The sequence below is a fragment of the Cyanistes caeruleus genome, chromosome 5 (assembly GCF_971803275.1).
Source record: "Cyanistes caeruleus chromosome 5, bCyaCae1.hap1.1, whole genome shotgun sequence".
Taxonomy (NCBI): domain Eukaryota; kingdom Metazoa; phylum Chordata; class Aves; order Passeriformes; family Paridae; genus Cyanistes; species Cyanistes caeruleus.
In genome coordinates this window covers 936,292-949,612 of record NC_141705.1, presented here as the reverse complement: position 1 = coordinate 949,612, position 13,321 = coordinate 936,292, and the positions used below count along the sequence as shown (strand labels likewise).

Here is a 13,321-nt window from a genome sequence, read left to right as displayed (position 1 = left end):
CTGAGGGGCTGGGAAGGGGCTGGAGAATTGCTGAGGGGCTGGGAAGGGGCTCAGCCTGGAGCAAAGGAGGCTCAGGGGGAATTTCTGGCTCTGCACAAGTCCCTGGCAGGAGGGGACAGCCGGGGGGATTTGGGATCTGCTCCCAGGGAACAGGGACAGGAGGAGAGGAATCCCAGAATCACCGAGGCTGGAAAATCCCTCCCAGCCCATGGAGTCCCCCCTTGTCCCCAGCCCAGCCCTCAGTGCCACCTCCAGGCCCTCCCTTGCCCAGGGATGGGCACTCCAAACCTCCCTGGGCAGCCTCTGCCATTCCACCCCTTTCCATGGGGAAATCCCTGAGGAAAGGGCCTCAGGTTGAGACAGGGGAGGTTTATATTGAATGTTGGGGAAAATTCATTTACTGGAAGGGCTGTCCAGCCATGGCACCGCTGCAGTGTTGGAAACCCCATCTCTGAAGGGATTTAAAAACCATGTGGATGTGGCACTTGGAGACATGGCTCAGTTGTTTCCTCGGCAGTGCCAGGGAATATTGGACTCGTTACTCTTCGAGAGCTTTTCCCACATAAATATTCCATGAATCGCTGAGTTTGTAATGGCAACAGGAGTCACGGCAGCATCGCTCCACCTGTGCCTCGTCCCTGTGGTCGCAGCCACGGTCACGGTGCGATGGAGCTCGGCCTGCGCTGGCTCCCACAGCACAGCGGGGAACGCGGCCCCGGCAGCCCGGCTGTCCCTCATCCCCCGGCCGGAGCCACGGCCGGCCCTGAGGCCGTGCTCCAGCTGCTGGCCCGGCAGTGGAGGTGACAGTGCAGCCATGTCACCCGGTGTCCCCGGCACGAGCCGACAGTGACATCTAGTGACACCAAATGGCTCCCGAGACCCCGAGCTCGGAACCGTCCCCGGCTCCCAGCGCCGCTCCCGCCGCCGGACCAGCGAGCACCGGGGCTGTGCCGCAGCGCTGCGAATTAGGAAATGCAACCAAAGACGCTTTTCCGTGGCCTTTAAGGCTTTGCACACCTCCGAGCAGGAGGCAGCGAGGGCAGAGTGGCCTCAGTAGCGTGTTTTGAAGGTTTTTTTTGGGGAAAGTCGGGCCAGTTTTGGGTGCGCAGGGCAGCGGGCGATGCCTCCTCTCTCCACGAGGGGAGACCTCAGGTGAGGAGGGGAACTTCTGTTCCGCCTGACAGGGCTGTGACGGCTATTCCTCTACTATTAAATAATAATAACTGACTGGGGAGACACAGCAAACTCTTGTAGGATTTGGGGCGGGAGCGCCCCGGCCCCGTTTTTGGCTGTTTTGGGGTGTTTTGGGGTGTTTTGGGCTGTTTCCAGACGCTGCCGGGGGGCTGTGGAGGGGGGCCAAGATGGCCGCCGGCCCCCGCGCGCCCCGCGGCTGAGGGGGGCGATGGCGAGCGCGGGTCCCTGAGGGGCGCAGGGGGCGGGGGCGGAGGAGGAGGAAGAGGAGGAGGAGGAGGAAGAGGAAGAGGCGCTGCCCGGCGGGTCAGGGCGGGGAAGTCGCCGCCCGAAGATGGCGGCCGCGGCGGGGCCACACGCCGGGGCTGCGGCGGAGGCGCGGTTCATCAGCAGCGCCAAGGTGAGCAGCCCGCGCTCTCCCCTCCGTGAGGGTCCCTCCCTTCCCGCCCGGCCCGGGGGGCGCAGGGAGCTGAAGCCCGCAGGGTCCCTTCGGGATGGAGGAATTCCCTCAGCTCCCGGCTATGACTCGGCTTCGGGCGCGTCCCTGAGCCGCGGTTGTCCCTCGGCAGGGAAAGGGCTTGTTCGCCACCAGAAACATTCGCAAAGGGGAAACAGTCTTCGTGGAGAGGCCGGTGGTGTCATCCCAGTTCCTCTGGAATGCCCTGTACAACTACCGAGGTGAGCGGCTGGCGCTGCTGGCATGTCCCCGTCCCTGTCACCTGTCCTGGTGGGGTGACCGCGGGACCCCAGAGGAGCTGCCCGGTACCAAGGGAAGGGTTTGGGTTCATCTTAGCGCCTTATAAAGGTGGCCTTGCTGCCTTTTCTGCCTCTGCACTAAACTGTTGACAAGTTCGGGTGTCATCTGAGGGATGGTGACTTCAGTCAGCCCTGGAGGAATATGGCAGGTGCCACCATGGAATGTTGGAATGGGATGGGGTGAAGGGGCCTTAAAGATCCCATTCCACCCCTGCCATGGGCTGGGACACCTTGCCCTAGCCCAGGTTGCTCCAAGCCCCATCACTTTGCTCCTCTCTGGTGTTGGTACCAGTTGTGTTGCCTTGTTCTGGGTTCTGGCCCCTTTCCTTTCCAAAGGCTTTCCTGTGCCTGCCATCCATCCATCCATCCATCCCTCCATCCATCATCCATCCATCATCCATCATCCATCATCCATCCATCCATCATCCATCCATCCATCCATCCATCCATCCATCCATCATCCATCCATCCATCCATCATCCATCATCCATCCATCCATCCATCATCCATCCATCATCCATCCATCATCCATCCATCCATCCATCCATCATCCATCATCCATCCATCCATCCATCCATCATCCATCCATCCATCATCCATCATCCATCCATCATCCATCCATCATCCATCCTTCCATCATCCATCATCCATCCATCATCCATCCATCCATCCATCCATCCATCCATCATCCATCCATCCATCATCCATCATCCATCCATCATCCATCCATCCATCCATCCATCATCCATCCATCCATCCATCCACCATCCATCCATCCATCATCCATCCATCCATCACCCACCCACCCACCTGTGTCCCCACAGCCTGTGATCACTGTCTGCGGGCGCTGGAGACGGCGGAGGAGAACGCCCAGCGCCTGCTGGGGAAGAGCTCTCTGGTGCTGCCTCACCCGGAGCAGTGCAGCATCCGGAAAGACCTGCACCAGCAGTGTCCCCGCTGCCAGGTACGGCACTGCCTGGAGGGACCGTGCTCTCCTTGGGATCGCTGAGTCCTTTCCATCCAGCCAGCCTCTTGTGCTGTGTGCCTTTCCGTGCTAAGGGCCAGGCTCTGCTGGTCAGGGAGGGGGCACAGCTGGCTGGAGGAGCCCCTTTTCCTGCTGCCACAGCCAATGCCAGCGCTGTCCCCTCGCTCTAGGTGATGTACTGCAGTGCAGAATGCAGGCAGGCAGCTCTGGAGCAGTACCACCAGGTCCTCTGCCTCGGCCCATCCCGCGACGACCCCACGCACCCCCTCAACAAGCTGCAGGAGGCATGGAGGTAGGGCCAGACCTTCCTGCTGCCCCACAGGCAGGGGAGCTGGCTCTCCTGGGCTGGCTCCTTGCTCCAGGTGGCTGGAGGGTGGGGATGGCCGTGGGACACTGCCCAGCTCTTCCTCCTGGTTGGGTGTTGTGATGTTGGCAGCCCAAGGGTTTGGACACACAGCTGAGCACTCCTTATTTTTCTCCCACTAAAGAGCTACGAAACACTGAGCTGCACATCACTCCTGCAGTTTTACAGTGCTCCTGCAGATCTCCAGCCCCTGGGAGATCCTCCTGGTAGCATCCCATGGGTCCTTCTCTCTCCCTGCTTTTGAAAAAAATGGTCCCAAAGGGGAGAGGCAACACCCCTGACCCAGATCTTGTCCCAAGCCCCAGCAGAGTGAGCAGGATGGGAGGGGGTTGTATGGTTGGAGCAGGAAGGTGGGTGCAGGTTTCTCTCCACTGGACCCCCACAGCAATGCTGCGCTCACCACTTTGGTGTGATGGATCAACACAGGCTGACCACACCTATGGCAGCTGCCTCTGCCTCCCTCCAGCTCTTCATTCCCATGCCAGCCCTGATCTGCTCATCTCTTCTCCATTTTAATCCCACAGGAACATGCACTACCCCCCAGAGACTTCCAGCATCATGCTGATGGCCAGGATGGTCGCCACCATCAAGCAGGTACACTGGGTGGTTTTGTTATCCCGTTGTGGATGTTATTCCTAAGGCTCTGTTTCCTTGGGCTGGCTTTCTCAGCATTTATCTGACAATTCTCCCTCTCTCTGTGGGCTGGGGAGGAAAGTGGTGTTGGTGCAATGCCTCTGCTTGATTCTTTTGTCAGGCTAAGGACAAGGAGTGGTGGATCAAGGCCTTCTCCCAGTTCTGCAGCAAGACAGCAAATGAAGAAGAGGAGATTGTGCACAAGCTGCTGGGGGACAAATTTAAGGTAAGACCCAGCAGTTCTTGAATCCTTGAGCCTTCCTTCTGCCTGTGTCTGTGAGCCCACAGATGCAAAAGCCTCATTACAGCAGGGATAGGAAACACTGGAAACACCAGGCTCAAAGGGAGGAAGCAGCACTCCTGACAGTGAGGAAGCAGTTGCTTAGAGGGTTCTGGCCTTGTGATGCTTCCATGGGATATGCTGCTCCTTCCTGTGGGGGAGATGTTCCTGCTGTGGGCTGGGACAGCATGATGATATTTAGCTGCTGAGTAGGTGGCTTTTGCTGCTAAAATGGGTGAATTTCACGGCTGTGAGGGCAGCAGCCTCCAGCCGTGCAGGGCAGGCCGGGGAGCCCAGGTCCTTCCTGAGCCTCTGGCCTGTGCTGGGCTCAGCCTTAGCCCGGGGCTGACACCCACAGCACCTCCCAGCCTGACTGTGCTGCTGTGTCCTGCCAGGGCCAGCTGGAGCTGCTGCGGCTGCTCTTCACCGAAGCCCTTTATGACGAATATCTCAGCAGGGTGAGTGGATCTGCCTCCCAGATAGCCCAGGAGCATTGCCCAGGGCTTCCCCTGGGACTCTGCTCCTTCCTTGCTTCCCCCAGAGCTCCCTGTGGCATTTACAGCATTGCAGAGCGAGTTCAGGCTGGCCTGGGCTCAGTTCCTTTGTTCTCTCCCTTCTGCAGTGGTTCACTCCAGAAGGATTTCGATCCCTCTTTGCCCTCGTGGGGACCAATGGCCAGGGCATAGGAACCAGGTACTGGGGCTTTGTGGGTGCTCCTCGCAGGGCAGGGGACATGTGGAGTGGGAATGGCTGTGTTCAAGAGGTGGGGAGAGGCAGACTTAAAAACTTCATCCTGGCTGTGTCCAACCCTTTCACATCGCTCTGTCAGACCTTGGCTGCTCAGAGCCACCTTGGATCTTCTCTGCAAGGTCCCACCGTGTGCTGACAGCACTGTGGGACTGTGACAGTGTCCCACTGCCCCCTGACAGCACCATGGGACTGTCACAGTGTCCCACTGCCCCCTGACAGCACCATGGGACTGTGACAGTGTCCCACTGTGTGCTGACAGCACCATGGGACTGTGACAGTGTCCTACTGCCCCCTGACAGCACCATGGGACTGTCACAGTGTCCCACTGCCCCCTGACAGCACTGTGGGACTGTGACAGTGTCCCACTGCCCCCTGACAGCACTGTGGGACTGTGACAGTGTCCCACTGCCCCCTGACAGCACTGTGGGACTGTGACAGTGTCCCACTGCCCCCTGACAGCACCGTGGGACTGTGACAGTGTCCCACTGCCCCCTGACAGCACCGTGGGACTGTGACAGTGTCCCACTGCCCCCTGACAGCACTGTGGGACTGTGACAGTGTCCCACTGTGTGCTGACAGCACTGTGGGACTGTGACAGTGTCCCACTGCTCCTTCACAGCACTGTGGGACTGTGACAGTGTCCCACTGCCCCCTGACATCACTGTGGGACTGTGACAGTGTCCCACTGCCCCCTGACAGCACTGTGGGACTGTGACAGTGTCCCACTGCCCCCTGAGAGCACTGTGGGACTGTGACAGTGTCCCACTGCCCCCTGACAGCACCATGGGACTGTGACAGTGTCCCACTGCCCCCTGAGAGCACTGTGGGACTGTGACAGTGTCCCACTGCCCCCTGACAGCACCATGGGACTGTGACAGTGTCCCACTGCCCCCTGACAGCACTGTGGGACTGTGACAGTGTCCCACTGCCCCCTGAGAGCACTGTGGGACTGTGACAGTGTCCCACTGCCCCCTGACAGCACCATGGGACTGTCACAGTGTCCCACTGCCCCCTGACAGCACTGTGGGACTGTGACAGTGTCCCACTGCCCCCTGACAGCACTGTGGGACTGTGACAGTGTCCCACTGCCCCCTGACAGCACCATGGGACTGTCACAGTGTCCCACTGCTCCTTCACAGCACTGTGGGACTGTGACAGTGTCCCACTGCCCCCTGAGAGCACTGTGGGACTGTGACAGTGTCCCACTGCCCCCTGACAGCACCATGGGACTGTGACAGTGTCCCACTGCCCCCTGAGAGCACTGTGGGACTGTCACAGTGTCCCACTGCCCCCTGACAGCACCATGGGACTGTCACAGTGTCCCACTGCCCCCTGAGAGCACTGTGGGACTGTCACAGTGTCCCACTGCCCCTGACAGCACCATGGGACTGTGACAGTGTCCCACTGCCCCCTGAGAGCACTGTGGGACTGTCACAGTGTCCCACTGGTCCCTGAGAGCACTGTGGGACTGTCACAGTGTCCCACTGCCCCCTGAGAGCACTGTGGGACTGTCACAGTGTCCCACTGCCCCCGACAGCACCATGGGACTGTGACAGTGTCCCACTGCCTCCTAACAGCACTGTGGGACTGTCACAGTGTCCCACTGGTCCCTGACAGTGTCCCTTTTCCCCCCAGCTCCCTGAGCCAGTGGGTGCACGCGTGTGATGCACTGGATCTGCCCATGCTGCAGCGGGAGGAGCTGGATGCCTTCATTGACCAGCTCTACAAGGACATTGAGAAGGGTGAGTGTCACTGTTGGACACCAAATGAGTCACACGGACACAGTTCCAGGTGTGGTGAAACAAAAAGAGAGCTTTATTCTTCCTTTCAATATTTATAAGTTTCTGCCCACGACCAGGGGTTGGATAGTCAGGTTAACACCTTCCCAACCACACTGGCTGTGAGAGATGTCCATCAAAAGTCATATCTTTAATGGAATGTATAAACACCTATGTTTATAGTTACTTTCTTGGGAAAGTGGCTAGAACTTGTGAAGAACAATATCAAGGGCCTGATTCTCAGGGCGACAGGTGAGGCTCTGTGGGAGTGCAGGGACAGGACAGCCTCGGGATGTGAATCTGTGGGAGGGAAAGGCTCTTTGGGAATCACCCTGCAGCACCTGGCCCCAGAGCAGTGCTGCCCGTGGGTGCTGTGTGTTGATGGGTGTTCCTCTGTGCTCGAGTGGGAGAGCTGGAATGGACCATGCAGGGCTCTAACCCCTCTCTCTGTGCTGCAGAGTCGGGAGAGTTCCTCAACTGCGAGGGCTCAGGGCTCTACGTGCTGCAGAGCTGCTGTAAGTAACACAAGGACTGGGAGGAAAACCAGTAGTGAGGAGGGAAATGTCCTGTGCTAGGCTGGCTCGCCTCTTCCCCTGGAGAAAGGGGTTTGTGCTTGCCATCCATGGGCTGGGGTGGGGTGGATGTGGTGGGTACTGCTCTCTGTGTCCCCTGGCACCTTGCCCAGCTGTGGAATGGCCAGTCCTGCCGTGCATGCACTCAGATGGGATGTGGTTCCAGGAGCCACTTAGGCCTTTAGCAAAGAGGTTGTATTGCCTGTAGGTAACCACAGCTGCATCCCCAACGCTGAGACATCCTTCCCAGAAAACAACTTCCTCCTGCATCTCACTGCTCTGGAGGACATCGAAGCAGGAGAGGTGAGACAGCAGGGCCTGGGTGGACCTGAGGTGACATCACACCATGGCATCGTCCCTGTCCCCAGCATCCTCCATGGACCCCAGCCCCAAAACCTCCGTGTCCTGCATCATCTTAGCAGAGGAATTCAATCCCCATCCCGTGTAGGGGCTGCCAGACCCCATGTATTTGCCTGATTCTGAGAGGGACTGGGACAAAATCCTGCTGCTTTGGGATCATGGGGAGCGATTCTGAGCCCAGCCCATCTCTGTTTGCTCACAGGAAATCTGCATCAGTTACTTAGACTGCTGTCAGAGGGAGCGGAGCAGACACAGCCGCAACAAGATACTCAGGTAGGGGCTGCCTGGGGGGGAACTCACAGCCCCTGTCACCCCCAGGTCCATCAGAGCAGCATCCCCACCCTGGGGCTGTGTGTGCCTTGGGGTGTGGCTGTGCACAGGCTGCTCTGGCCTGTGGTGGGCTCGTGGTGTGTGCAGCACACGGTGCTTCTGGTGCTTCGAGCTCCTTGTTATGTGTTCTAGCCCTGGGGACCGAGGATTTGGGTTCCCCCCTCTCTCTGCAGGCTTACACCTGCAGACCCTTCCTTTTCCTTCTCTGTCCCTCAAGTGCAGAGGTTCCTGCTGGGGGTCACTGTCCCCCTGTCCCATCACCCCTGTGGGGCTGAGAAATCCCCCTGTCCACCCGGGGTACCTTTAGGGATGGAACCCCCAAACTCCTCTGGGTGTGGCAGAGTTCTAAACCTCTAAACCTCTAAACCTGTGGCAGAGCTAAACCTCTGGGTTTAGCCCCTTCCTGGCTGTTCTCTTCCCGACCCCCTGCCCAGCAGCAGTGTGGGGTTGTACCTGTCTCATCCCTCCATGTCCTGCCTGCCCTCCTGCCAGGGAGAACTACTTGTTTACCTGCTCGTGTCCCAAGTGCCTCGCGCAAGCCGACGACGCCGACGTGACATCGGACGAAGAGGAGGAGGGCGAAGGAGAGACGGATGATGCGGAGCTGGAGGATGAGATGACTGATGTGTGATCCTGGCCCCAGAGGAGAGGGAAGGGAGGGGCCTGGAGGTTCCTCCAAGAGGCAGCAGCTTTAATACTAGAACAGGCTTGTGTTGTGGGGTCGGGCGGGCGCTGTGCCGGAGCGGGGCGGCCGGGAGCCGGAGGCAGGCCCTGCTCCCGCCTGTCCGTGTTGTCCCTGTGTGTGTGTGTGTGTGTGTGTGTGTGTGTGTGTGTGTGTGTGTCAGGCTGTCCCTGTCCTCCCTGTGAGGACAAGCTGTGAGCCAGCAGCCCTCCACCACATCCCAGTTCCCAGCAGGGCTGGCTGGAGGAGAGTGGGGTCAGCCAGCCCTGGGCACCCGCGAGGTCGCTCCGCTGTGTCTGTGCAGGCTGTGCATGCGGAGGAGCTTGTCCTCCCCACCCTGCAGGGACGAGGGGAATGCGTGTTGTGTGTGTGTCCGTGTGTCTGTGCACGAGGGTACTATTTAATGTCTATATTAGCACTATCTACACACCATGGAGCTGGGGCCCTTATATATCCTCCATTCCACGCCTTGGCCAGCAGTGAGGGGCAGGAGGATCGTGCAGGGAACGCCCTGGAGGGTGGCCCAGAGCTGGAGTCCAGCAGGGAGCACAGAGCTGACCCTGCAGGCACCTCCTTCCTTGCTCAGCCCATCCTCCCCATGACGGAGCCCTGGGCAGCGCTTGCAGGACCGTTTGGGGATGGAGAACAGCCAGGAGCTGACATGGGCTGTGGTGCCAGCCCAAACGCAGAAGACACTTTGGGATTTGCAGGGAGCGAGTTGTCCCTCCCTCCCTCCAGCTGTGGGACAGGGATGTGCCCGTGCCTGGGGATGCAGCGTGTGCCAGGTGCTTCCCTGCACCCAGTGCCACCACATGGAGACGTGCCTGTGTAGTGGCCCCACTGGATGTGTGTCCCCTTGTCATCCATCCCCTGCTGCCACCCTCAAGGCCACAGCACGTGGCGCTGTCCCTGTGTGCAGACATGTGGCTGGAGGGACAGCACGGCTCCAAGTGACGCACAGGCAGCAGCTCAGGGATGCAGCCGGGGTTATTTCCTTCCTCTGTGGATTTTGGGGAGCTGTTTTCCTGCTGCTGTGCCCGTGGCAGCTGGACTGTGGGACCGAGGGTGGCACACCCGTGACACTGCCAGCCCTGCCTCCCGCTGCTTGTCCCCGGCCGTCCCGGGGCCGCATTCCCTTCAGTGTTCGTAATAAACCGAGACTGGTGACAGCTGGGACCTGTGCTTTGTGTTGGTGGGTGCTGAGTGCTGTGACCCAGGGGACAGACACCTGTGCAAGCGTGGGCTCTGGGTTTGTCACCAGCCCTGGGGACAGGTGCTGGAGGCTGTGCTGTCCCATGAAGCTCTGACTGAGCCCTGTTCTTGGAGAATTTCACTATGAAAAAAATGTGAGGATGAGATTTATCCCTTCATCTGCTGACTGCTGGAAATAAAAGAGAAACTTCCCTTTCTCTAAAACTTTAAGACTTCATTAGCTCAGACAAAAATATACAGACAGCGGGTGAGCCCTGCCAGTACAGACCAAGGCTGTATTGCTCTCCTCCCATCCCTGCCAGTCCTGCATTCCTCCAAAGCAGCAGCACAAGGTCAAATGTTTCCTGGGAAGTGCAGGCCTGCTCTGGGCCCTCACCTCCCTCCCACACAGTCACAGCTTGGTGCCAGGCTCGAGGTTTTCCCTGGCATTGGTGTTTGCCCGTGGCCACACACCGGTGCCAGCAGAAAGATGTCCGGAGCATGTTGGGATCCTTTCCTCAAACCTGGTCCTTAGGGCAAGATCCTGGGATCCACCAGAAGTCCTCGATCCGCCACAGCCTTTGGCTGCTACCAGAAGGTCCAGGGGGGCTGCATCATCTCGTAGGTGGGAATGCTGGTGACGTTGACAGGAATGGAGATGACGGCCCAGGGGAGCCCGTGCTGCTCCAGGGAGCGCCTGATCATGTACCTGGAGGGATGCAGGGGTGACAGGTGTTCCCAGGGCTGGGGGGTGCAGCCAGACCCGAGCACAAACCACAGCCCAGCTCAAACTCTGCCCAGTAACCAGGACTGAATCCATGCAGAGCCCAGCAGGAGCCACGCTGAGCACTGGGAGCTCCCTGTTGTGAGGGACAGAGGTGTCACCCGCCGTTGCCAGGAGCTGTCCCAGCCCTGGGGAGGCGGCCCCAGCACGTACCCGTCCCTGCCCAGCAGGAAGAGCGCGGGGATGTCGGCCGTGCGCCGGGAGCTGTCCTGGATCATCTCGATGTAGAAGCTGTCGTTGTCGTAGGCGTTGTCGGCGATGATGACGGCCCGGCCGCCGTGCTCCTGGATCACTCGCGTCTTGGACAGGAACGAGCAGCCCCTGCGGCACACAGCGACCAGCACTGACCGACCTGTGCTGGCCACGTGCCAGAGAGTGCCTGGAGACACCCAAACTAGGGATTGTCTCCCCAATCCCACACCTCCTCCAAAGCCTGCTCCCCTGAGTCTCTATCTTAGGCACAAGCCACCCACAATCCTAAAAAAATAGGAAATCTTGGAATGGTTTGGGTTGGAAGAGACCTTAAAGTTCATCCAGTTCCACCCCCTGCCATTGCAGGGACACCTTCCACCATCCCAGGGTGCTCCAAGCCCAGTCCAGCCTGGCCTTCGACACCTCCAGGGATATGAGGCATCCAGAATTTCTTTGGGCAATCTGTGCCAGGGTCTCACCACTCACAGAGAAGAGTTCTTTCCCACTGTCTGACCTAAACCTACTCTTTTTCAGTCTGAACCTGGACAGGGTTTTTTTTTCTACCTTACCACAGGCTAAAAAATGCAAGATGCAATTCTCCAGGGTAGGAACACCCTCACGTTTCCCTGGTTTATCCCTGTGGGGAATGGCGCAGGAAGAATCTGGAGGTGATGGGGAGATGTGGCCAGGGCTCCCCTCCTGCCCAGCAGGGTCCCCCAGCAGCTCCCACCATGCCAGACCTACCCCCTCTCCACCAAGGCGATCTGGTCCTGGATGAAGACCCCATTGTTGAGCTCTCCGCAGGCCTCCGGAGGATCCGCCGGGACCAGGTGGATCTGCTCGTACCTCGTGTTCTCCGAGGAGACAGGCAGGGGTGAGCCGGGGGAACTGGAGCTGCTCCCCCTCCCGACCCTGCTCGGCTGTCCCACACCCTGCTCGTCCCTCTGGGGGACATTTGGGCTCCCGGCAACAGGGACACCAGGAGCCAGCCCTCTGGAATCCTGCTGAGGCTGAGGATGCTTGTGGAAGAGCAAGGAGCTCCATTTTAACCAAAACTCCAAATCTCCGAGTCCCAGCAAGGAGCAATATCAGGATGGTGGGACCCAAAGTGACAAATTCAGTTTTTAATACTTACAAACACGCCACCGAAATCCTTGGCTGGGGTGGCAGTGAAGATGTAGCGGATGTCTCCGGGGCTCAGCACTTGGAAGTACAAATACTCATGGATGCGTAAACCTGGGGGTGAAAGGACAGAGCTGAGAGGCAAGGGAAACTAAAGGCAAAATCCCTGAAAAAAGGGGAAAAATCTCAGTTATCGCTCCAGAACCGTGGGAGAGAGAGCAGGCCCTTGAGCAATGCCAAATCCTGGCTGGGCCCAGGACCCAAAACGCCCCAAAGGTTTTGGGGTGTTCCAAGGGCAGATGTGGCAGTTCCCAGGGGCTGAGAGGGGATGGGGACAGGAAAAGTTCCGGGACTGGGGTGCTCAAGGGGAAGGGAGGGAAAACGCTGCTGGACCATGGAGGGGAGAGGGGTGATAGCACCCAGCCTGAGGCAGATAGAAAACACACCAGGACCACAAGGGAAAATGCACTTGGATTGGGATGCAGCAGGAAATGCAAAGGAGCTGGGGCAGTGATGGGAAATGGATCACAGGGCCCAGAGGGGAAATCCAAGGGGCTCAGATGCAGCGAGAGGAAATGCTGCTGGGCTGGGGGGCTGCGTGGGGAACTGCACCGAGGGAACTGTACCGAGGGAACTGCACCGAGGGAACTGTACCGAGGGAACTGCACCGAGGGAACTGTACCGAGGGAACTGTACCGAGGGAACTGTACCGAGGGAACTGTACCGAGGGAACCGCACCGAGGGAACTGTACCGAGGGAACTGTACCGAGGGAACTGTACCGAGGGATCCGCACCGAGGGATCCGCACCGAGGGAACTGTACCGAGGGAACCGCACCGAGGGAACCGCACCAGCACCGGGATGCAGCAGGGGAAATGCACCCACGTTGGGATGCAGGAAAGGAAATGCATCCGGATTGAGGTGTAGGAGGAGAAATGCACCCGGATCGGGATGCGGGAGGAGAAACGCAATTAGATGGGGGCGCAGCGAGGGGAAATGCCCCCGTACTGCGCTACGGCTTCAGGAGATGAACAGAACGGGGCCGGGAGGGGAAATACACCGGGACAGAGACACAGGAGGGAACAGCAGCGGGGCCGGGAGAGGAAATACACCGGGATCACGGTGCGCCGAGCGGGGAGGCGGCCGGCCCGGGATGCTTGGGGTGTGTGCGGGGTGCGGGTGCGGGGTCCGGCTCGTTGCGGGGCGGGCCCGGCCGCTGTCCCCGCTCCGTCCCTCCCTCCGCCCCTCACTCACCGCGGGCCGGGCAGCAGCAGAGCCACAGCCAGAACCAGAGCCAGAGCAGCATGGCTGCGCCACGCCCCGCCCACCGGGCCGCCCCGCGCTTCCCATTG

General features: G+C 59.4%; 2 protein-coding genes across 2 annotated transcripts; one reads left to right on the top strand and one right to left on the bottom strand.

Moving 5' to 3' along the window:
• Positions 1-1,427: 1,427 nt before the first annotated feature.
• Positions 1,428-9,852, top strand: SMYD5 (SMYD family member 5). Its single transcript, XM_086891006.1, has 13 exons — positions 1,428-1,591; positions 1,761-1,869; positions 2,772-2,911; positions 3,103-3,224; positions 3,821-3,890; positions 4,051-4,155; positions 4,605-4,667; positions 4,832-4,902; positions 6,595-6,701; positions 7,196-7,252; positions 7,518-7,612; positions 7,872-7,942; positions 8,492-9,852. Exons 1-13 carry the CDS (start codon positions 1,526-1,528, stop codon positions 8,628-8,630), a joined length of 1,215 nt encoding a protein of 404 aa, XP_086747132.1. The 5' UTR covers positions 1,428-1,525; the 3' UTR covers positions 8,631-9,852.
• Positions 9,853-10,086: 234 nt separating this feature from the next.
• Positions 10,087-13,318, bottom strand: PRADC1 (protease associated domain containing 1). The gene is made up of 5 exons (XM_086891007.1): positions 13,224-13,318; positions 11,984-12,084; positions 11,593-11,702; positions 10,810-10,977; positions 10,087-10,581 (listed from the first exon to the last, which is right to left on the bottom strand). The coding sequence occupies exons 1-5, from the start codon at positions 13,273-13,275 to the stop codon at positions 10,461-10,463; spliced, it is 552 nt and encodes a 183-aa protein (XP_086747133.1). The 5' UTR covers positions 13,276-13,318; the 3' UTR covers positions 10,087-10,460.
• Positions 13,319-13,321: the final 3 nt, after the last annotated feature.